The 23444-nt window shown below is 41.8% G+C and overlaps 2 protein-coding genes across 5 annotated transcripts in view; one reads left to right on the top strand and one right to left on the bottom strand.

The window, feature by feature from the left end:
• CPN1 (carboxypeptidase N subunit 1) overlaps window positions 1-23444 on the top strand; it is a 59149-nt gene that overhangs the window by 16693 nt on the left and 19012 nt on the right. For 2 of the 4 annotated variants that reach the window (XM_028481643.2, XM_007108785.2), the window contains exons 3-4: window positions 13737-13926; window positions 18299-18498. In XM_028481643.2, the coding sequence (XP_028337444.1) occupies window positions 18328-18498 (171 nt within the window). In that variant the 5' untranslated portion in view covers window positions 13737-13926; window positions 18299-18327. Of the gene's footprint in view, window positions 1-5500; window positions 5599-13706; window positions 13927-18298; window positions 18499-23444 lie in introns of those variants that run through there. The other 2 variants (XM_055080809.1, XM_007108784.1) reach the window with 2 other exon arrangements.
• On the bottom strand, window positions 5092-6906 carry LOC102984192 (male-specific lethal 3 homolog). The gene is given in 2 exon segments (XM_055080807.1): window positions 5092-5700; window positions 5702-6906. Coding segments are annotated over 2 exon segments (1644 nt in total). The 5' UTR covers window positions 6737-6906.

Genomic DNA, 23444 nt, shown 5'->3' with positions numbered 1-23444 from the left:
TCCGCAGCATGTGGGATCTTCCCGGACCAGGGCACGAAACCGTGTCCCCTGCATTGGCAGGCAGACTCTCAACCACTGCGCCACCAGGGAAGCCCTAAAGTTATTTTTTAAAAGAAGGATTTTTCAGTTACTCTTAAGAACTGGAAGCCAGATTAGAGGCAGTTTTTGTGATGTAACCAGGCCCACGTGGTGGAGGCATTCGGTGTTATGGAAAGCACCAAGCTTTGGAGTCAGCTAATTTAATCTCCAGATTTTCTAACTATACGTTATATGAGCTGGGAAAATCATTTAAATTTTAGGGATCTTCATATATGTAAGTGGAATATAATGGTCTCAAGAAAGATTGAGGTGAAGTTCAAATGGGATTATGTGGGTAAAAGCATTTAATCATTCAATCATTCATTGACTCCACAAGTATTTAGTGGAACTTACTACATGCCAGGCCCCAGTCTAATTGCTAGAGACACATCAGAAAATAAAAGAGATCAATTCTCTGCCCACAAGGTGCTTATATCCCTATAGGGAGAGGAGACAATAAACAGACAATTAAATATACAATATGTCAGATGGTAAAAAGTACTTTGAGGAAATATTAAATAGGGGAAGGTGAAAAGGGAGTGCTGGGGACACGGTTGGTTCCTCCTCATCCAATTGACTCATCACCAACTCATGTCACTTGTGGACACAGTTTGTATCTGTAAGGCTCTGTCTGGCTCCAGGGACTGGAGGGGGGGTTAGTGGCCTTAGGAATGGGTACCTATTAGAAATCCTCATGGAGATATGAGGTACATAGCTGGAGGTACAGTTTTGGAGTTCAGAGAAGTAGAAGCAAGAAATATAAATTTGAGGGTCATCAGCTTATAGTGGGATTTGTCGATGAGACCATCTGGAATTAAGTGCTGATAAAGAGAAGAAATTCAAGAACAGACCCCAGCAGACTCCTACAGGGTCAGCGTTATGAAGAGGGATCAATAAGCTTCACCCCTCTTAAAACTCTCACCAAACACACACTCCTCTACGGTTTTTAACCTGGTTAACATCTATTCATTCAGATCTCAGATCTCAGTTCATACATTACTTCCTTCATTTTAAAATTTATCCAGCACATTGTACTGGGATTTAGTGGTGAACAGTAAGTAAGGTAAGTTAGTCTTGGCCTTCACTGAGTTTACCTTCTACTGGAAGAGAAAGCTAGTAGACAATAAAGAAGTAAATAAATAAATAAGGGCAGACTAAGTCAAATATTCTGATTGAAATAAACAGGAGATAAGACTGAGCATAACCAGGGGAGGCCTCTTTAGATGAGATATCAGGGGAAGGCCTCCATGTGTAGTTCACCATTGTGCTAATATCAGAAGTATAAGATGAGATGGGAGAAGAACATTCCAGGCAAAGAATTGGAAGATCTGTCCCGAGGACTGACTTGCCTTACCCTCTACGCTCAGCCAGGTTCCTTTTGCCCTACACTCTCCTAACCCTTAAAACCAAGTAGTTCTCAGAGTCCTTGCTGACTTGAATTGAGCCGGACTCTTGATTCATTTATAGGTCCAGTCAACTAATAATTTATTAAGCAGGCTTAAATTACATTGAGACTGTACTGAAGAAGCTCAGAGTTACTGCTGGAGGATAGAAAGAAATTTTAAAACTAAGATTACTGAAGGTGTGGGTTGGGAAGTTTGATTCATTTGCCTAAACAAGGCTCTGCAGGGCTGGCTTCCCAAGATTTGAGTCAAGACCCTCGGAGGATGTCAGACAAGTGGGCTTTCTGCTCCAGCTTTCCCTGACTTCCAAGAGCCCCAGCTCTGTCCAAGACTTAAGGTATTAGGGGGTGTATTCATTTCCTATTGTAGGTAAAAAATTACCGCAAATGTAGTGGCTTAAAGCAACCCCGATTTGTTATCTTACAGTTCTGGAGATCAGAAGTCTGAAATGGGTCTCATTGGACTAAAAGCAAGGGTTGACAGGGCTGCATTCTTTTCTGAAGGCTCCAGGGGAGAATGTGTTTCCTAGGCTTTCGTAGTTTTTAGAAGCTGCTTGCATTCCTTGGCTCATGGCCCCTTCCTCCATCTTCAAACCCAGCAATGGCCCACTGAGCCTTTCTCACATCTCATCACTCTGACACTGACCCTCCTGCCTTCCTCTTTCTTTAATAAGGACACCTGTGATTACACTGGGCCCACCTGGATATTCCTTCCATCTCAAGATTAGCTCACTAGCAACCTTAATTCCATCCGCAAACTTCATTCTCTCTTGCCATGTAACATAATATATTCATGGGTTCCAGGGATTAGGATGTGGACACCTTTGGGGGCCATTATTATACTTACCACAGGAGGATACAGGACTCTCTGATCTGATTTAACTCCCACATATCTTCCAGCAAGACCTCCCTGACCCCCCAAAACTAGGTTAGGTGACCCTGCTCAATAGCCCATGTGGTTACATCCATCACACTTCCCCTAGTGTTGTGCTTGTTCACTAGTCTGTATCTTTAGGATAGTAGCTGCTTTTTTCACTCTTGGTTATCTGTCTCTTCACTAGAATGTAAGCACCACATGGTCAAAGATCTTTGTTGGTTTTATTCTATATCAAAAATAATGATACAAGTAAAGCCTTTAGATATATTCAGTATATACATTGAATGAATGAATTGTATCTCCATCACCTAGCCTGGTCTCTGGCACAGAGTGGATAGATGCTTAAAGCTGCTGCTACTATTAATACTGCTAATAATATTTATTAAGCCCTTACTATGTGCCAGGCACCGTGCAAAAGGCCTTATGTATATTATCTTGTTTGAGTCACACAATTCATGAGGAAGGAGCTGTTTTTTCTCCATCCTATACAGAGGGAAACTGAGGTTATAGAAGTTAATTATTTGGCCCAAGATCAAATGGCCTAAGAGGGAGTTGAACTTGTATTTAAAAGTGTATATCTCTGCATATGCTAAGTGAAATAAGCCAGATAGAGAAAGACAAATACTGTATGATCTCCCTTATATGTGGCATCTAAAACAGCCATACTCGTAGAAACAGAGTAAAATGGTAGTTGTCTGGGGCTGGGGAGTAGAGGAAATGAGATGTTTGGCAAAGGGTACAAACTTCAAGCTGTAAGACGAATAAGTTCTGGGAATCTAATATACAGCATGGTGACTATAGTTTACAGGACTTTATTATATGCTTGAAAGTTGCTAAGAGAATAGATTGTAAATGTTCTCATCTCCCATAAACACACACACACACACACACACACACACACACACAAGTACGTGAGGTGATGGAAGTGTTAATTAACCCTAACGTGGTAATCATTTTGCAATGCATACATGTATTAAATCATCACATTGTATACCTTAAATGTACCAGTGTTATATGTAAATTACATCTCAATGAAGCTATAAAAAAATTTTTTTAAAATATTATATCCCCCTGACACTCAAGTTCCTTCTACTTCTGGTTGCTTTGAGAGACACTGTATGCCCTCTGGCTTCAGGGCATATGCTCTGGTACTCTATGTGAAATTCCAGGGAAGGAGTGTCAATCTCAGCCCTGATGTACAGAGGGCATTACCTGTTTACAACAACCCGAAGTTCATACAAGCAGGGAGGATACATCCCTCTCCTAGAGAATGGGTGTCATCTGTTTAGCATGAGTGAGGTCACCATAAGGACTAAAGACACATTTACCAGAGAAATGGGAATTCTTCTGCAGAGGAACAGTTTGGGACTATCTACGGACCACTAAGCCAAGTCTTCAATAATGGCAGTAGATATTGTCCTGTAGACAAAAATTCAATTAAATATCAAGTTAAGAGGGGAAAAAGGGGGAATCTTATTCAAGCCAAACTGAAGATTGTAACCCGGGAAGCATATTCTTTTTTTTTTTTTGAATTTTTGAATTTTATTTTATTTATTTATTTTTTATACAGCAGGTTCTTATTAGTTATCTATTTTATACATATTCGTGTATACATGTCAATCCCAATCTCCCAGTTCATCCCACCACCACCACCACCACCACCCCTCCACTTTCCCTCCTTGGTGTCCATACGTTTGTTTTCTACATCTGTGTCTCTATTTCTGCCTTGCAAACTGGTTCATCTGTACCATTTTTCTAGATTCCACATGTATGCGTTAATATACAATATTTGTTTTTCTCATTCTGACTTACTTCACTCTGTATGACAATCTCTAGGTCCATCCACGTCTCTACAAATGACCCAATTTTGTTCCTTTTTATGGCTGAGTAATATTCCATTGTATATATGTACCACATCTTCTTTGTTCATTCGTCTGTCGATGGGCATTTAGGTTGCTTCCATGACCTGGCTATTGTAAATAGTGCTGCAATGACAATTGGGGTGCATGTGTCTTTTTTTTTTTTGAAAACTCTCTCTTGGTTCTTTCCAACAAGATGGCAATGATTTATTTGAGATCACCAAAAATAACATCTTACAGAAAGGGAACTATAACATTACGCAACCAAGTATAGCTATAAAATCTCAAACATTCAGGCAATGCTTTATTTAGATCACCAAAAATAAGGTTTTATAGAAAAGGAACTGTAGCAAGCAAATGTATAGCTGCAAATTTTCTTTTGCCATCAATATCAACTCCCTCTAAAATATTCTGGGACTACTCTTCGGTTTCCAAGCAAAACTAATGTTTTGTTGCTCAGCCTCATCGCAAGAATGAAAACAGCTTGCAAAACGATTTTGTTTAATGCTCACAAATAACTAAAAAAATGTGATTATTGCTAACAAGTAACTCCGTCTACTGAAACAGCCCAACCTACACATGCTTTCGTGAACATTTCACTGTGAACACAGCTGCTCTTTTCCCGCCATCGCAGATGACATATACCATGGCAAGGGTCACATGTTGGAGGCCATTCAGGCACCTAGGAAGTAATCCTTAACAGAAATAACTATGGGAGGTAAGCAGCTCAAACAAATGGGCCCGCCACAGCCCCCCAAGGGGGGTATTGCATTCGCTCTGCCTGTAAAGAAGGCCCACCAACTCCCTAGTTCTTTACTGGGGACTGAGAGCGCAAAGCTAGATAGAGAAGCTGTTCCTCCAGAACCATCAAAACCTTAATAAATCACCCTGGGGTTCTTCGTGCTGTAGTGCACCTCACAGGCAGCAACATAGGCAGACTCTGGGAAAAAGTCATCATGGTATTCTGCTAAAAACCTCAGAAAGAGATCAAAGTGCTTCAGTAAAGCCTTCAGATTCTTCTCAGAAAAGGACCTCTTTCCAAGGATTTCTGGAAGTTTCACGAACAATTGCAGCAAGTGTTGTGCCCCATAAATGTAAGAGGGTGGAGGTGGCTGGTCACCTGGGGGGTAACTGTCAGGTACAAGTTTCCAGGAGAGGATCTCATTTATTTCATTAGTTCTTCTGCCTTCAAAGCCAGCAAACACCGCACTCCCTTCTTTGCTAGGGGTCAGAGGAACAAGTGAGGATGATGTGCTATGAACAGTTGTCTTCTTTTCCAGGTGCAGGAACAGCTTGGGCATGCTGGCAGGCGTGTCCTGCTGCCGTCACTTGGGCTGAGGCGAGGCGCTGCTCTCAGACAGCCTGTCGCAAATGGCAGAGTGGTGTGTGGACCTCCTCAGATACTGCAAGGCTTCCGGCTCGGCTTTGCACCTTTTGGGGGTGGCTGGTTCCCCTGTGGTTGGCTGGTTCCCCTGTGGTTGGCTGACTCTCTGTGGACTGTGGTGTGGATGGATTCAACAAAGGTGGGCTTGGAGAGAGCTCCTCCTGGTTCCTATTAGCGTTTGTGGTACTTTCCTTAATCGGAAGAAAAAATTTGGACGAAGTCACCTTTTTATACTGAACTTGTTCATATGGATAGAGCAAAACCAATGGGAGAGTGTAATCAAAGGTTATTCTTAATCCATCCACCATCTCCTTACAAAGGTCAACGTTCTTTTCTGCTGGGATATAATGCACACTCACGTTGGCGTGTGGCATAGCGTGATGGTGATGAGGCCTCTCATTAGCTGAAAAGCCTGTATTGATAGCAAAATGCTTCACGTACGATTCCAAGATAGTTATGATGTTGGTCTGGCATGGAAGTTTCACTAACTGTTTCCTCCTGTTGATACAGTAACAATCGTCCTCAGGCTTCTTCTTCAGAACTTCAGGGATTTCTATAGCTATTGTTCTTTCTTCCATTTCCTTTTTTGCGTGCAGCTCTGGTTCTTCCTTCACTTCAGTCTTTTCTTCAATATCACTTTCTTCACTTATTTCTTCATCCTTTTCTTCACTACTGTCATCAGAGGAACTGCTTATTAAGTTTTCAACATTTTCATCTTTTTCTTCAGCAGGGAGGATTTTTAAGACAGAGTCCACACCTGGCAACCTGCAGCGCTTCCTCTTTCTTCCTGTGCTTCTCAGGCGAGCTACAGCTTTTCTTGCCAATTTACGCTGTAATAATCTCCAATTTTCATCGGTGTCACGAAGGACATGATCTTCAGCTGCCCATCTATCCCAGCTTCTGTTCCAACTATTCAAATGGATCAGGTATTCTGGGATCTTTCTGCCTTTTTCGTCTTTACCAACAATAACATCGACAATCTTGGCATCGTCCAGCACTCGTGCCTTGGTGGGGTCAGGCTCGAAGCACAACACTTTCTCCCCTGAGTGGAATTTAAATTTCACGCCCTCTCTGGCGATCATTTGCTCATTGTGGCGGAGGGCGAGGCTCCGGGGTGGGCGGAGCACGCGCCGCATGTATCTTTTTGAATTATGGTTTTCTCAGGGTATATGCCCAGGAGTGGGATTGCTGGGTCGTATGGTAGTTATATTTTTAGTTTTTTAAGGAACCTCCATACTGTTCTCCATAGTGGCTGTACCAATTTACATTCCCACCAACAGTGCAAGAGGGTTCCCTTTTCTCCACACCCTCAGCATTTGCTGTTTGTAGATTTTCTGATGATGCCCATTCCGGGAAGCATATTCTTAGAAAGCTCTGAGAACCGTTCCACCTGTTAGGAGTCTAAGGCACAGTCACATACGTTTTCAAGACAAAGGATTGTACATCAAAATGACATGTTGATATTTTACATAAAGTTCACCAAGGATACATGGTCCATGTAAGCACGTACAAAGCGAGCAGCAAGTCATCACGACCCCCTACAGAGCTGGGAAAGAACAATATTCTTTTAAGACGTTACATTGCTAGGAAAAAAATTTGATCTTTACTGTAGAGCAGGCCCATCTTTGAGGAGCTCTAGTTAATGTGTAATGTGGATGCACACTGCACATGAGGGAGGGAGGGAGGAGGTCCAAACAAACACACAGAGAAAATTTTATGTTTAATTTTTTCTTGTCCTGCCTTAAAATATAAATTTTATTTCATCAGTCCTAGATCAAGGGCTTAATGTGTAACAGCATTAGTGATGTCCTTTCAGCTTTCTCTCTTGATGTCTGCCCTCACCACCTGGGGTGTCATGATCTCATCAGAAAATTATGGGATTTTAGCATTGGGTGCAAAATCCTGTGGTTTTTACTCTGTGGTACTGCTGATTGGGTACTGATCTTGGGCCAACTCTCTAGACCATCTGTGGGCCAGACTGGCCTGGCTATAGTTTGTTCACCCAATATAACCAAGAGTTGATAGCTGTCTTTACTGACAGGTGAGAAAAGCATAGGATTTCCTTGGAAAAGTTTGCTGAAGTGCAGGAGGATGCAAGAGGAAAGGTCAATAATGGGTCTATTAATTCATTCAACAAATGTGCACCTGTGCCAGGCTGTGTGCTAGAGGCTGACGATCATCCTGGGGGGGCAGGAACAATGAATGCATCAGCAGGGCTGCCCTCTATCCTAACACCAAACACCTAGCACAGTGGATAAGTGCATAATAGGCAAAGTCATAAGATTGGAGATACAAAGACTGATGGTAACAGCAATTGCAAGGGGACATGAGGAAGACCCAGGGTTTGGAGCTGAGTTAAGCTACCTGGGGAAAGAACATAAGCAAAAGCAGGAAAGCAGGTGATGAGGGCTTGCTCAGAAGACAGTAGGCACTGCAGTGGGGCTGCACTGGAGTGAGGTCACAATTAGACCTGGTAGGGGTGACTTGAAAACCAGGCAGAAGCATTTGGATTTTACACTCTAGTGCATGAAATTCCACTGAAACTCTGTTTAAAAAAAAAAACAAAAACTTTATTGGAGTATAATTTACATACCATAAAATTCATCCATTTTAAGTGTGCAATTCAATAATTTCTAGTAAATTTACTAAGTTATGCAACCATCACCATCACCCAGTTTTAGAACATTCTCATCACTCCAACAAGATCCCTCATGCCCATTTACAGTGAATCTCCTTTCCCACTCCCAGCCCTAGTAAGTCACTATTTTACTTTCTGTCTCTGTAAGTTTACCTTTGCAGGACATTTCGTATAAATGGAATCATACAATAAGAGGGTTTTCTGTGTTGGCTCCTTTCAGTTAGCATGGTGTTTTTGAAGTCCATCCATGTTGTAGCATGTATTAGTATTTTATTCCTTTTTATTGCTGGATAATGTTCAATTGTATGGATATACCACATTTTATTTATCCACCAGTTGGTGGACACTTGGGTAGTTTCCACTTTTTGGCTACTACAAATAATGCTGCTATGAATATTCTTGTGTACAAGTCTTTGTTCTCTTGGGTAGGTACCCAGGAGTGGAATTGTTGTGTTGTATGGTAAATTTATAGTTAACTTTTGGGTGGCTGTACTTAATTATTTTTATTTATTTTTTAAAAGCACCTTTATTGACATAATTTGTATACCATAAAATTCATCTGCTTCCCATTTACAATTCAGTGAATTTTAGTGTATTTAAAGAGTTGTACAGTCACCACAATCTAATTTTAGAACACTTCTATCACCCTAAGAAGAAATCTTGTGCCCATTTGTAGTCACTCTGCATTTTCACTCCTAGCCCTAGCCAACCTCTAGTTTACTTTCTGTCTCTATATGTTTGTGTTTTCTAAACATCTCCTATGAATTGGATCATATAATATGTGATCTTTTGTGTCTTCTTTCACTGAGCATAATATTTGTAAGGTTCATCCATCTTGTGCAATGTATCAGTACTTCACTCCTTTTCATTGTCAAATGATATTCCATTGCATGGATATGCCATATTTTGTTTATCGATTCATTAGTTAATGGATATTTAGATTGTTTCCACTTTTCTATTGTGGATAATACTGCTATGAACATTTACATACTAGTTTTTGTGTGGATATGTGTTTTCATTTCTCTTGGGTAGATACCTAGGAAATTGCTGGATTGTATAGTAAGTATATATTTAAACTTCTAAGAAGCTGCGAAACTGTTTTCCAAAGTGGCTGCACCATTTATATTCCCATCGGCAATATATGAGGTTTCTAGTTTCTCCCTATTCTCGACAACACTAGTTATTGTGTCTTTTTGATTATAGCCATTCTAGTGGATGTGATGTGATATCTCATTGTGGTTTTAAGTTGCATTTCCTTAATGACCAATAGTGTTGAACATCTTTAATGTGCTCATTAGTCATTCATATATCTACTTCAGTTGAATAAAATGTCTATTCAAATCTTTTCCCCACTTTTAAATTGGGTTGTTTGTTTTATTACTGGGTTGTAAGAGTTCTTGATTTATTCTGGATATATTGTCAGATACATGATTGGCAACTGTTTTCTCCCAACCTGGGGCTCACCTTCACTTTCTTCACTTATTTCTTCATCCTTTTCTTCACTACTGTCATCAGAGGAACTGCTTATTAAGTTTTCAACATTTTCATCTTTTTCTTCAGCAGGGAGGATTTTTAAGACAGAGTCCACACCTGGCAACCTGCAGCGCTTCCTCTTTCTTCCTGTGCTTCTCAGGCGAGCTACAGCTTTTCTTGCCAATTTACGCTGTAATAATCTCCAATTTTCATCGGTGTCACGAAGGACATGATCTTCAGCTGCCCATCTATCCCAGCTTCTGTTCCAACTATTCAAATGGATCAGATATTCTGGGATCTTTCTGCCTTTTTCGTCTTTACCAACAATAACATCGACAATCTTGGCATCGTCCAGCACTCGTGCCTTGGTGGGGTCAGGCTCGAAGCACAACACTTTCTCCCCTGAGTGGAATTTAAATTTCACGCCCTCTCTGGCGATCATTTGCTCATTGTGGCGGAGGGCGAGGCTCCGGGGTGGGCGGAGCACGCGCCGCATGTATCTTTTTGAATTATGGTTTTCTCAGGGTATATGCCCAGGAGTGGGATTGCTGGGTCGTATGGTAGTTATATTTTTAGTTTTTTAAGGAACCTCCATACTGTTCTCCATAGTGGCTGTACCAATTTACATTCCCACCAACAGTGCAAGAGGGTTCCCTTTTCTCCACACCCTCAGCATTTGCTGTTTGTAGATTTTCTGATGATGCCCATTCCGGGAAGCATATTCTTAGAAAGCTCTGAGAACCGTTCCACCTGTTAGGAGTCTAAGGCACAGTCACATACGTTTTCAAGACAAAGGATTGTACATCAAAATGACATGTTGATATTTTACATAAAGTTCACCAAGGATACATGGTCCATGTAAGCACGTACAAAGCGAGCAGCAAGTCATCACGACCCCCTACAGAGCTGGGAAAGAACAATATTCTTTTAAGACGTTACATTGCTAGGAAAAAAATTTGATCTTTACTGTAGAGCAGGCCCATCTTTGAGGAGCTCTAGTTAATGTGTAATGTGGATGCACACTGCACATGAGGGAGGGAGGGAGGAGGTCCAAACAAACACACAGAGAAAATTTTATGTTTAATTTTTTCTTGTCCTGCCTTAAAATATAAATTTTATTTCATCAGTCCTAGATCAAGGGCTTAATGTGTAACAGCATTAGTGATGTCCTTTCAGCTTTCTCTCTTGATGTCTGCCCTCACCACCTGGGGTGTCATGATCTCATCAGAAAATTATGGGATTTTAGCATTGGGTGCAAAATCCTGTGGTTTTTACTCTGTGGTACTGCTGATTGGGTACTGATCTTGGGCCAACTCTCTAGACCATCTGTGGGCCAGACTGGCCTGGCTATAGTTTGTTCACCCAATATAACCAAGAGTTGATAGCTGTCTTTACTGACAGGTGAGAAAAGCATAGGATTTCCTTGGAAAAGTTTGCTGAAGTGCAGGAGGATGCAAGAGGAAAGGTCAATAATGGGTCTATTAATTCATTCAACAAATGTGCACCTGTGCCAGGCTGTGTGCTAGAGGCTGACGATCATCCTGGGGGGGCAGGAACAATGAATGCATCAGCAGGGCTGCCCTCTATCCTAACACCAAACACCTAGCACAGTGGATAAGTGCATAATAGGCAAAGTCATAAGATTGGAGATACAAAGACTGATGGTAACAGCAATTGCAAGGGGACATGAGGAAGACCCAGGGTTTGGAGCTGAGTTAAGCTACCTGGGGAAAGAACATAAGCAAAAGCAGGAAAGCAGGTGATGAGGGCTTGCTCAGAAGACAGTAGGCACTGCAGTGGGGCTGCACTGGAGTGAGGTCACAATTAGACCTGGTAGGGGTGACTTGAAAACCAGGCAGAAGCATTTGGATTTTACACTCTAGTGCATGAAATTCCACTGAAACTCTGTTTAAAAAAAAAAACAAAAACTTTATTGGAGTATAATTTACATACCATAAAATTCATCCATTTTAAGTGTGCAATTCAATAATTTCTAGTAAATTTACTAAGTTATGCAACCATCACCATCACCCAGTTTTAGAACATTCTCATCACTCCAACAAGATCCCTCATGCCCATTTACAGTGAATCTCCTTTCCCACTCCCAGCCCTAGTAAGTCACTATTTTACTTTCTGTCTCTGTAAGTTTACCTTTGCAGGACATTTCGTATAAATGGAATCATACAATAAGAGGGTTTTCTGTGTTGGCTCCTTTCAGTTAGCATGGTGTTTTTGAAGTCCATCCATGTTGTAGCATGTATTAGTATTTTATTCCTTTTTATTGCTGGATAATGTTCAATTGTATGGATATACCACATTTTATTTATCCACCAGTTGGTGGACACTTGGGTAGTTTCCACTTTTTGGCTACTACAAATAATGCTGCTATGAATATTCTTGTGTACAAGTCTTTGTTCTCTTGGGTAGGTACCCAGGAGTGGAATTGTTGTGTTGTATGGTAAATTTATAGTTAACTTTTGGGTGGCTGTACTTAATTATTTTTATTTATTTTTTAAAAGCACCTTTATTGACATAATTTGTATACCATAAAATTCATCTGCTTCCCATTTACAATTCAGTGAATTTTAGTGTATTTAAAGAGTTGTACAGTCACCACAATCTAATTTTAGAACACTTCTATCACCCTAAGAAGAAATCTTGTGCCCATTTGTAGTCACTCTGCATTTTCACTCCTAGCCCTAGCCAACCTCTAGTTTACTTTCTGTCTCTATATGTTTGTGTTTTCTAAACATCTCCTATGAATTGGATCATATAATATGTGATCTTTTGTGTCTTCTTTCACTGAGCATAATATTTTTAAGGTTCATCCATCTTGTGCAATGTATCAGTACTTCACTCCTTTTCATTGTCAAATGATATTCCATTGCATGGATATGCCATATTTTGTTTATCGATTCATTAGTTAATGGATATTTAGATTGTTTCCACTTTTCTATTGTGGATAATACTGCTATGAACATTTACATACTAGTTTTTGTGTGGATATGTGTTTTCATTTCTCTTGGGTAGATACCTAGGAAATTGCTGGATTGTATAGTAAGTATATATTTAAACTTCTAAGAAGCTGCGAAACTGTTTTCCAAAGTGGCTGCACCATTTATATTCCCATCGGCAATATATGAGGTTTCTAGTTTCTCCCTATTCTCGACAACACTAGTTATTGTGTCTTTTTGATTATAGCCATTCTAGTGGATGTGATGTGATATCTCATTGTGGTTTTAAGTTGCATTTCCTTAATGACCAATAGTGTTGAACATCTTTAATGTGCTCATTAGTCATTCATATATCTACTTCAGTTGAATAAAATGTCTATTCAAATCTTTTCCCCACTTTTAAATTGGGTTGTTTGTTTTATTACTGGGTTGTAAGAGTTCTTGATTTATTCTGGATATATTGTCAGATACATGATTGGCAACTGTTTTCTCCCAACCTGGGGCTCACCTTTTCATTTTCTCAATGGTATCTGTTGAAGATTTTTGAGGAGAAAAGGGACAAGACAGAGCTGTGCTTCGGAAAGATAGGATGTAGAATGTATCAAAAGGACAGAGTGTTCTATTTTAATACCCTTTCCTATATTGTAATATAGGGAACAAGGACAGGCCAAGCTTCTCAAAATTCTCCGGGAATCAAAGGGTTATAAGCAGCTATTTATTGAAGCCTGTTTACAGTCCAGTTAATCAGTAAACCAGAATCAGTGAAACTACCCAATCTGAAGAAGTGCAAAAACCTTTCAAAAGGTTTTCATGGATTAGGAGAGGCAGAGAAATGGGGGAGGGGAGATGAGTGCCTATTCCGGAGCTACATAAATAACTTCTGGCTTTGGAGGGACAGTTCTGAACTTTCTTCCCAGGCACTGTCACACTGGTGTTTACTGGTGGGAAACTAGGAAAAGCTGGTTCTTGGCCCTTGGATTTTGACTGGTTACTGGGAGAAGCAGGGCCCATTTTAGTGGGTCTCTGAAAAAGCCCAGCAAGATGTCAGACCTGGTCTCAATTTTCCTCCAGCTCCTTCTCTTCAAGTTGGTTGCCCCGGTGACCTTTCGCCACCACCACTATGATGACCTCGTGCGGACTCTGTACAAGGTGCACAATGAATGCCCCCATGTCACGCGGGTTTACAGCATTGGGCGCAGTGTGAAGGGGAGACACCTCTACGTGCTGGAATTCAGCGACTACCCTGGAATCCACGAGCCCTGTAAGCCCTGAGCATGTGTCTTTAAGTGTGTGTGGGCAAGACCCTTCCCTTACAAATCCAGTAATTGGGGTGGTTTCTGGGGAGGTCCCTGGACCCCTCCACCCATAAAGTATCACCACTTCCTCAGCCTGGGCTAAGTATTTCCTTGCTTAGCCTACAAACTGGCCCTGCCTCTGGGGAGCTGCACCCCCAGTTCAGGCTCCAGTCTGCTCCTCTGGGGTTCTGTTTGCTCAAGACCTTAATGGTAAAAGGTGAGTCTTCTTCCCTGCTCCCTTCCCATCCCCCCCCCCCCCCCCCCCCCCCCCCCCCCCCCCCCCCCCCCCCTCTCCGCCTCTCTCCAGTCTGCTCCTCTGGGGTTCTGTTTGCTCAAGACCTTAATGGTAAAAGGTGAGTCTTCTTCCCTGCTCCCTTCCCATCCCCGCCCCCCCACCCCCCCGCCTTCCCTCCCATTACCCTTCTTTCTTCCTCGCTGTTACTATTCTGCCTTTCCCTATCCAACGCCTCTGGAGAAACAATTAGCCCTTCTAGTTCTGCCAGAGTTTAGGGATAGCTCTTTGGGGAATGACGGTGTACTCAGAGTATGGGATCCTGGAGAGAGTTTGAGGTTTGGGGTATTCATTTTATTCATTGCATTATTTGTTGTTAGTTTGTTTCTATTATAAAAGCCATCCATGTTTGGATTAAAGTAGAAATTAGATAAGGAAAAAACCTCACCCGTAATCCCACCACTCACAGATGACCATCATTAACATATTGATGTATCTCTTTCCACACTTTCTTCTATGCATGTTTAAGCTGCCTCCCCTTACATACACGTCATTTTTTTAATAAAAATGGAATCATACTATATCTGCTTTTCTCATTTCATAGTCTTTGATGAATAGCATGTCTGTAAATAAAGATCTACATTATCATTTTTGGCTGCATAATATTCCATTGTGGCAAGATTGTATTTAGCAGTTCATTTATTGATGGGCATTTAGGTTGTTTCTGCTTTACTGCTTTGCTTACAGCAATTGTGACATTCAAGTACGTCAGTTCCTTCTTCAAACTGTCAATCTCAAGTCTCTTTTCCTCTCCACTTCCTCACCCTTCCCCCTAGCCCAAATTCCATCACAGCCTGCCTAAATGATTGCACCAGGCTCCTGACCCTTCTCCTAACGCCTAACAGCCACCACTCTCTAAACCTTTCATTTAAGACACAGATGCTAGATGTCCAAATACTGATATAATCCCCTCCCTCCCTTGCTTAAAAGCCTTCAATGGCAACCTCACACCCAGTGGATTCTGTCCATGACAGCTTCAAACTCTTAAGTGGCCAGTTCGGGGGAGGGGGGAGAGGGGGGTGGGAGGCTGGCTCAAGGAAGGCTACGTGATTAGGCGACAATAAGGGCCTTGCTTTGAAAATGCACTTGCAGAGCAAACACCCTGCTTTTACTCAGGTCGTGTGCTCATTGTGGAAGCTTGTGGGTGCTAATGGACATTGTAGGCTTAGCCCCTCACTCCATACCCCTTTCTTGGTGCCCTGTCTACTTTCTAGCATTCAGTGCCTTTCTTGAAGCTTTTCATACTATTGTACCTCACCAATCCCTCTTTTCTCTGATGCCCTATCAACGGTACATCCATTCATTCCTTAAGTATTCCACAGTATTACTGATGATCTACTCAATGTAAGCACTTTGGTAGACTCTGAATATAGCACAGAGAATAAAACAAAGACTCTGCCCTCGGGCCTTAATTCTAGCGAGGTAAGACTGGCAATAAATAGGTAACTAAATAAATATATATTATCCCAGATGAAAATAAGTGCTATTGAGAAAAAGAAACCAGGAAGGAGAGATAGGGAGTTGTGGACAATTGTGGGTTGAGTGGGGGAGGGGGTGTTGCTTCTCCTTCGAGGTGATTTTTGAGTACATGATTGAGGTGCCATACTGGTACTGGGGAGGAAAACACCGCACAGAGGGAAGAGCTGGAGCACGCTTGGCATGTGTGACGAGCAGCGAGGAGGGCCCTGTGGCTCCGGAAGAGTGAACCACAGGAAAGCAAGGTCAGAGCAGAGCTGTCAGGGATACCGGGCGGGAGGAGATCACGTGGGGCCTTACAGGCCTCTGCAAAAATTTTGGCTTTTGCTCTGAGTGAAATGAGAAGCCGTTGGAGGGTTTTAAGCAGAGGAGTGACATGATCTGACTAAAAATTTTAAAAGATCACTCAGAACAAGAGTCAGCAAACTAGAGCCTTGAGGGCCAGCTACCTGTTTTGGTAAATAAAGTTTCACTGAAACACAGTCACACCCATTTGTTTTTGTATCATCTATGTCTGCTTTCACTGGAAGCGTTGAGTAGCTGCAGTGAAGACAGTATAGCCCAGGAAGCCCAAAGGATTTACTATCTGGTCCTTTACAGGAAACGTTTGCCAAACACTGACTCAGGAGAATAGACTTGCATGGCTGGGCAGATGCAAGGAGTTCAAGTAGGAGATTTATTGTAGTAATCCAGGCTTGCGATTGTGGGAGCTTGAACCAAAATGATGACAGTGGTTGTTAGGAGAAGTGGTTGTATTGTATTCTGGATATATGGAAAGTAGAGACAAAAGAATTTTATACTGAATACCTCCTAAGAGCAAGGCACTATGGTAGGTTCTACAGGGCAGTGGTTCCCAAACTTATGGATTTCACACGCACACACAAATATATATATATGGGAGATCAGAGGGGACTAAAATAGATTTTCCAAATTTTATTTTACTGAACAAGGATGTTGAAGAATACTACCTGCCATCTGCTATCACCATCCTTTCGTAAAATAAAGTATAATTTAACACCAAGAAAAGTAAGAAAGACATGATAAGATTAAAGAAATACACTAAGATTAAAGAATGTACATGATAGAAAATCCACCACACAGTCCTTATGGGTTATAGACATTCTTTTGGGAAAGACTGCTGTAGCAGATAAATAACAATGGATTGTATCCTAAAGAAAGTTAAAAATGGCATACATTGCAAAGGCCAGGTCCAGTAAGGAAAATAGGACATGTGCAAAATTAGCCAAAACTCAGAGTAGAAAGTGGTATCATAAAAGGGAAGTTTAATAGCGAGTTCACTCCCAGCAAGGAGATTCCAAGATGGCTTCACAGAGTAAGGAGCATTTGAGCCTAGATGGATGGTGAGGAGAGCATGGAAATGTGAAGATGAAGAGACACAGAAACAGAAAAGGCATTAAAGCAAGAGAGCGCTGGATGGGGGCTTCCCTGGTGGCACAGTCGTTAAGAATCTGCCTGCCAATGCAGGGGACAGGGGTTTGAGCCCTGGTCCGGGAAGGTCCCACATGCTGCGGAGCAACCAAGCCCGTGCGCCACAACTACTGAGCCTGCGCTCTAGAGCCCATGAGCCACAACTACTGAGCCCACGTGCCACAACTACTGAAGTCTGCGCACCTAGAGCCTGTGCTCCGCAACAAGAGAAGCCACCGCAATGAGAAGCCCGCTCACCGCAAAGAAGAGTAGCCCCTGCTCGCCACAACTAGAGAAAGCCTGCGCACAGCAATGAAGACCCAACACAGCCAAAAATAAATAAATTAAATTAATTAATTTAAAAAAAAAAGAGTGCTGGGTGGAAGGGAAATCACTTGGCAAGGGCTTTCCTCCTTCCTTTTAAAACAGGGCAAGAATGATTTTTTAAAGTGGTTCTAGAGGCTCCTCTTATGACCTCAGTTCTAACTTCAATTGAACAGTTAACATAGCCAAAGAAAAGGCTAAGGAATGAGACATACATAGACTCCTTCCTACTCTGTGCCTCAAGACACAGCATTCTCAGATATGAAGGGGAGATTTTAACCTGAGTACCAAGAAAATTAAATTTTCAACTGGCGCAATTAGGAACTGTTATGCTATAACCTGGAGGACTTCAGGCCAGCAAATCTTGGAAAAGCACTATCCTTATCCTGAAAAGATTTGTCTCTGAGAAGCATTAAGCTACCTCAGTGCCACCTGGGCTTTGACCTCCATTATTAATCTGCCAGGTGACCTCAGACAAGTTACTTAACCTCTTCCTTACCCAGTACCCTCATCCTGAGGCTAATAATGCCTACTTTACAGGTTTTCTGTGAAGATTAGCAATAACATAAATGCCTAGTACACAGTAGGGTTTTAATCAATAGTGGACATCATTATCCGTGGCATGAATTTTTGTAGCATTTGTAGTTGCAGTTTGTTCAAAGCGGTCACAGGGATTATTGGAAAAGACCTAACAGGAGCATGAGGTTTTCTTTTATTCATTACTGAAAAAGAGGGGAAACGTCCCTTTGCATGGTTAGGAATTAACTGCACTCCTAAGCTTTCCCCATCTTCTTTATGTGTGTTTCTCTCACTTGCAGTGGAACCGGAAGTCAAGTATGTGGGGAATATGCACGGTAACGAGGTGCTGGGCCGCGAGCTGCTGCTGCAGCTGTCGGAGTTTCTGTGCGAGGAGTTCCGCAACAGGAACCAGCGCATCATCCAGCTGGTGGAGGGCACGCGCATTCACATCCTGCCATCCATGAACCCCGATGGCTACGAGGTGGCCGCCGCCGCCCAGGTACCGAGCCCCAGTGGGAGGCCCTGCAGAGAGCAGAGCCGTCTTAGGGAGTAAGGAAAAGCCGGGGGACCAGGTGTCCTCTCTGTCCTACTGTAAATGCCACGATGTGATAGAGGAAAAGCTGGAGAAATAGAATGAAGTGTGAAGATGGGTTCAGCACTGTAGCACCCTAGGCAATGAATGGGGGTTCTCTCTGAGTCTCAGTTCCCCCCCTTCCCCGCCTTTCCAGCTGAGTTCTCCATTTCTTTGTGAGGATCAGTGAAGCAGTATCAGCGACAACATTTTATCAACTGGAAGGTACTGAACAGGTGTGAAGGGATATTGCAAAACGGCCCTCCTTCCCTGAACTTTCAGCTGCCAACACTAAATCCTCTTCTTCCTCCCGCACTACACTTACATTTGCATTTGGGGGGAAGAGAGAAAGAATGAGCTTTTCTCAGAATTGTGGGGTGGCGGGTTAGTCCTGTTATAGATCCTTCATACTTTATTCCATCTCTGTACGGCTTTTTTCCTCTACTAGTATAGTACTCAGCCTTTGAATTCTTTATTTTAGAGTTACATTGTTCAGGGGACAAATTTTAAAAAGTGTTTATGGGCTTTATTTCCTAACATAAATTCAAAATATAAGTGTGCCTAACTTTAAGTCAGTGATTCTTTTGTGGCTGTGCATCAGAATTGTAGGTGAAGATTTTTGAGATACAGTTTCTCAGGTCCTCTCCCCACCCCAAATCTACTGAATTAGAATTTTCAGTGGGTGAGGGCAGGCATCTGCCTTACACAATGGATATGTTCCTTTAAAAGCTGTATTTAAATCTGGTTCGTTTGGGGGTTTTTTTTGTTTGTTTTTTTTGGAGGGTGGTGTAAATGAAAGATTTTTTTTTCATTTAAAAATATGTTTATTGGGGGTAGTCTTAAAATGTTTTTTATGTTTAAGACTAGACTTCACACTACTTTACTTTTTTTTTAATTTTGGTTTTATTGTGGTAAGAGCACCTAAGATGAGATCTACCCTCTTAACAAAATTTTAAGTGTACTATACACTATTGTTGATTATAGGCAAAAGGTCGTACAGCTGATCTCCAGAACTTATCTATCCTGTTCAACCAAAACTTTATACCCCTTCATTAGTAACTTCCCATTTCCCCCTCCTCCCAGCCCCTGGCAACGACCTTCTACTCTCTGATTCCATGAATCTGACCACTCTGTCCCATACAAGTGGAACCACTCAGCATCTCTCCTTGAATGGCCCATCCTGGTTTAAGCCTACTAGAGGACAGGGCCGAGGGGTGAGGAGAAGCAGGGAGGGTAATGGAGCCAAGATGTCGAGCCAAACACAAATTCGACCCTTGCAATCTTACAACCTCCTGCTGACATGACTCAACAGGTGAAAAAAAAAACGAAAAAAAAACAAAAAACAAAAAACTTTGTCCCCCTCCCCGCCCCCCACTGGAAATCAGAGAGATGGACATGAACGTGCCTCGAGACTTGAGTTTCCAAAAGAACAGGACAATTTGAGAGTGCTGTAGGGGTGAACCCAGCCTGGCCACTTTCATTCTAGTGGCCCTTCCCTGTATTGCAGTGGGGAGACTGGAGAAGCCCCTTAGACCTGCCCACATCTTTTATGCAGTGAAGTGGGGGTGGGAGGAGGTGGAGAAAACCCCTGCCAAATCCTAGAGCTGTCTCTGGGGAGCCAGTCACCTCTGCTCACCTGCTGTGTACTTGTTCAAAGGGAGCAGATCTTGAACCTGAGCCCAAGAGAGGACCCATTGGGTTCTCAGATTCCCAGAGCTACGTGCCGTACCCAGAGGAAACCTGTCTGCATGGCTACACAGGGAAGACCTGCCTGGCCACCTAAATTTAAAGCCACCTGTAGGTAAGGTAGAATAATATGGCTCCACCTCCCAAAGATAGTCAAGTCCTAATCCCTGGAACCTGTGATTATGTTATGTTACATGGCAAAGGGAATTAAGGTTACAGACAAAATTAAAGTTGTTAATCAAGTGACCTTAAAATACCCTGGATTATTTGGGTGGGCCTAGTGTAACGAATCACAAGGGTCCTTTAAATGTGGAAGAGGAAGGCAGAAGGTCACAGGCAAAGAGAGATTTGAAGATGTTCTAGGGAAACAGATTCCCCTAGAGACTTCAGAAGGAACACAGCCCTGCTGACACCTTTAGGTCTTGTGAGACCCATTTCAATCTTCTGACGTCCAAAACTGTGAGATCATAAGTTTGTGCAAGGTTAAGCCCTAAGGTTGTGGCAATTTGTTACAGCAGTGATAGGAAGCTAATAACTGAACCCTGTTTATGGGAACTTCTGTTAAAGGAAGTCCTTACTGCCAGCTTAACTAATGACCCGGTGTGAGTAGTAAGTCAGCTGATAGGTAAATTAACATAACTGTTAATATGGACAGTTATGAGTTAACGCTGATATAAATCATCAAGCAATGAAAACCCCTGGAAGCATAATGAAAATCATTATCTCATAGAAGTGAAAAATCAAACTCCAAATAGAAAAATCATATAAATGTTTTCCACTGGAACAGAATTGATGTAGGAGACTTAAGAGAATGTCAAAAAATATGTTTTCAATGAGATCTAAGAAGAAAATACGAGCACGATGCCACGAAAATAGAGAAATCTGAGAACAATAAAGAGTTCTTAGAAAAAATACGAGAGTAGTAGTACATCTGTGAGTTTTTAGCCTCCTAGTGTCCATGCATTCACCCTACTTCCAGTAATGGCCACCAATTTGGTCTCTCCCCTCTCAGTCCACAGGGCTCCAGTGGACACTATTCTCCTTCTCCAATGCCAAACAAAACACCAAACAGAATTTCAGTTTTGCAAGAGCCTGTGAACTTATCTCTATTCTACTGCTTTATATATTTTAATTATTTATGTAAATATATATCTCCCTATATATACCATGAATTCCTGGAAAGCTAGCATAATGTCTCATGATCTCTTTCCCTAGTGTCTTTCAGGGGACTTTGAATAGAGATAGACCTAAATAGATGTGGATTGATTAAATGGTTGGATGAATGAATGAATACATGACCAAATAAAAGATGAAATGTGAGCAGAGAGGTTAAGGGATCCACAAAGTTGATATTGCTCAGCAAAAAGATAATCAAGGATCCTAAGTAAAAAAATAAAATAAAGTGGGGGATGGTTTCCACTTTGGAAGACAGTTTAGCAGTTTCTGAAAAAGATAAATATGGACTTACTTTATGATCCAGCAGTTCTACTACTAGATATTAGAAATGAAAACATGTGTCCACACACAGACTTATACACAAATGTTTGCAGCAGCATTATCCACAATAGCCAAAAAGTGGAAACAAACCAAATGTCCATGTACTGGGTTTAATAGTATCCCCTCTGCCCCCTCCAATTCATGTCTACCTGGAACCTATGAATATGACCTTGTTTGGAAATAGGGTCTTTGCATATGTAATTAAGTTAAAGTGAAGTCATACTGGATTAGGGGACCTAAGTCAAATATAACTGGTGTCCTTATAAGAAGATAGCAATTTGTACTCAGAGACACAGACATACAGGGGAGAAGACTATGTGAAGATAGAAGTAGAAATTGGAGTGAGGCATCTACAAACTAAGGGATGCCAAGGGCTGTCAGCAACCACCAGAAGCTAGAAGAGTCAAAGAAGGATCCTCCTCTAAAGCCTTTAGAGAGCATGACACCGCTTGATTTCAGACTTCTAGCCTCCAGAACTGTGAGAGAATACATTTCTGATGTTATAAGCCACCGAGTTTGCGGTAATTTGTTACAGCAGTCCCAGGAAACAGTCTATTAACTGGTGAATGGATAAACACAATGTGATAAATCCATATAATGGAATTATTCAGAAATAAAAGGGAATGAAGTCCTGACACATGCTACAACATGGAGGAACCTCAAAAACATTTTGCCCAGTGAAAAAAGCCAAACATATAATATATGATCCCACTTACTGAAATGTCCAGAAAAGGCAATCCATAGAGACAGAAAGTGATTACCTAGGGGTGGAGTAAAAATGAGGAGTGACTGTAAATGGGCATGAGGTTTCTTTTCAGGGTGATAGAAGTATTCTTAAATTGTGGTAAAAGTTGCACAATTCTGTAAGCATACTAAAATTCTTTAAATTGTACGCTTAAAATGGCTGAATTTTGTGGTATGTAAGCTATATATATCAATAAAACCGTTTTTAAAAAATAGGGGTTCCCACCCTCCTACACTGTTGGTGGGAATGTAAACTGGTGCAGCCACTATGGCAAACAGTATGGAGGTTCCTTAAAAAACTAAAAATAGAGCCACCATATGATCCAGCGATGCCACTCCTGGGCATATATCTGGAAAAGATGAAAACTCTAATTTGAAAAGATGCATGCACCCAAGTGTTCATAGCAGCACTATTTACAATAGCCAAGACATGGAAACAACCAAAGTGCCCATCAACAGACAATTGGTTTAAGAAGATGTGGTATAAATAGCCAATGGAATATTACTCAGCCATAAAAAATAATGAAATATTGCCATTTGCAGGAACATGGATGGACCTAGAGATTGTCATACTAAGTGAAGTAAGTCAGACAAAGAAAGACAAATATTATAAGTGATAAGTTATATCACTTATATGTGGAATCTAAAATAATATACAAATGAATCTTTATATAAAACAGAAACAGACTCAGACATAGAAGACAAACTTATAGTTACCAAAGGGGAAAGGGATGGGGGAGGGATAAATTAGGAGTATGGGATTAACAGATACAAACTACTATACATAAAATAGATAAGCGGGCTTCCCTGGTGGCGCAGTGGTTGAGAGTCCGCCTGCCAATGCAGGGGACGCGGATTCGTGCCCTGGTCCGGGTAGATCCCACATGCCGCGGAGCGGCTGGGCCCGTGAGCCATGGCCGCTGAGCCTGCACGTCCGGAGCCTGTGC

The sequence above is a fragment of the Physeter macrocephalus genome, chromosome 20 (genome assembly GCF_002837175.3).
Source record: "Physeter macrocephalus isolate SW-GA chromosome 20, ASM283717v5, whole genome shotgun sequence".
NCBI classification, from domain to species: Eukaryota; Metazoa; Chordata; class Mammalia; order Artiodactyla; family Physeteridae; genus Physeter; species Physeter macrocephalus.
The sequence above is the reverse complement of the archived record's forward strand: the minus strand, read 5'-3'. Positions and strand labels throughout refer to the sequence as shown.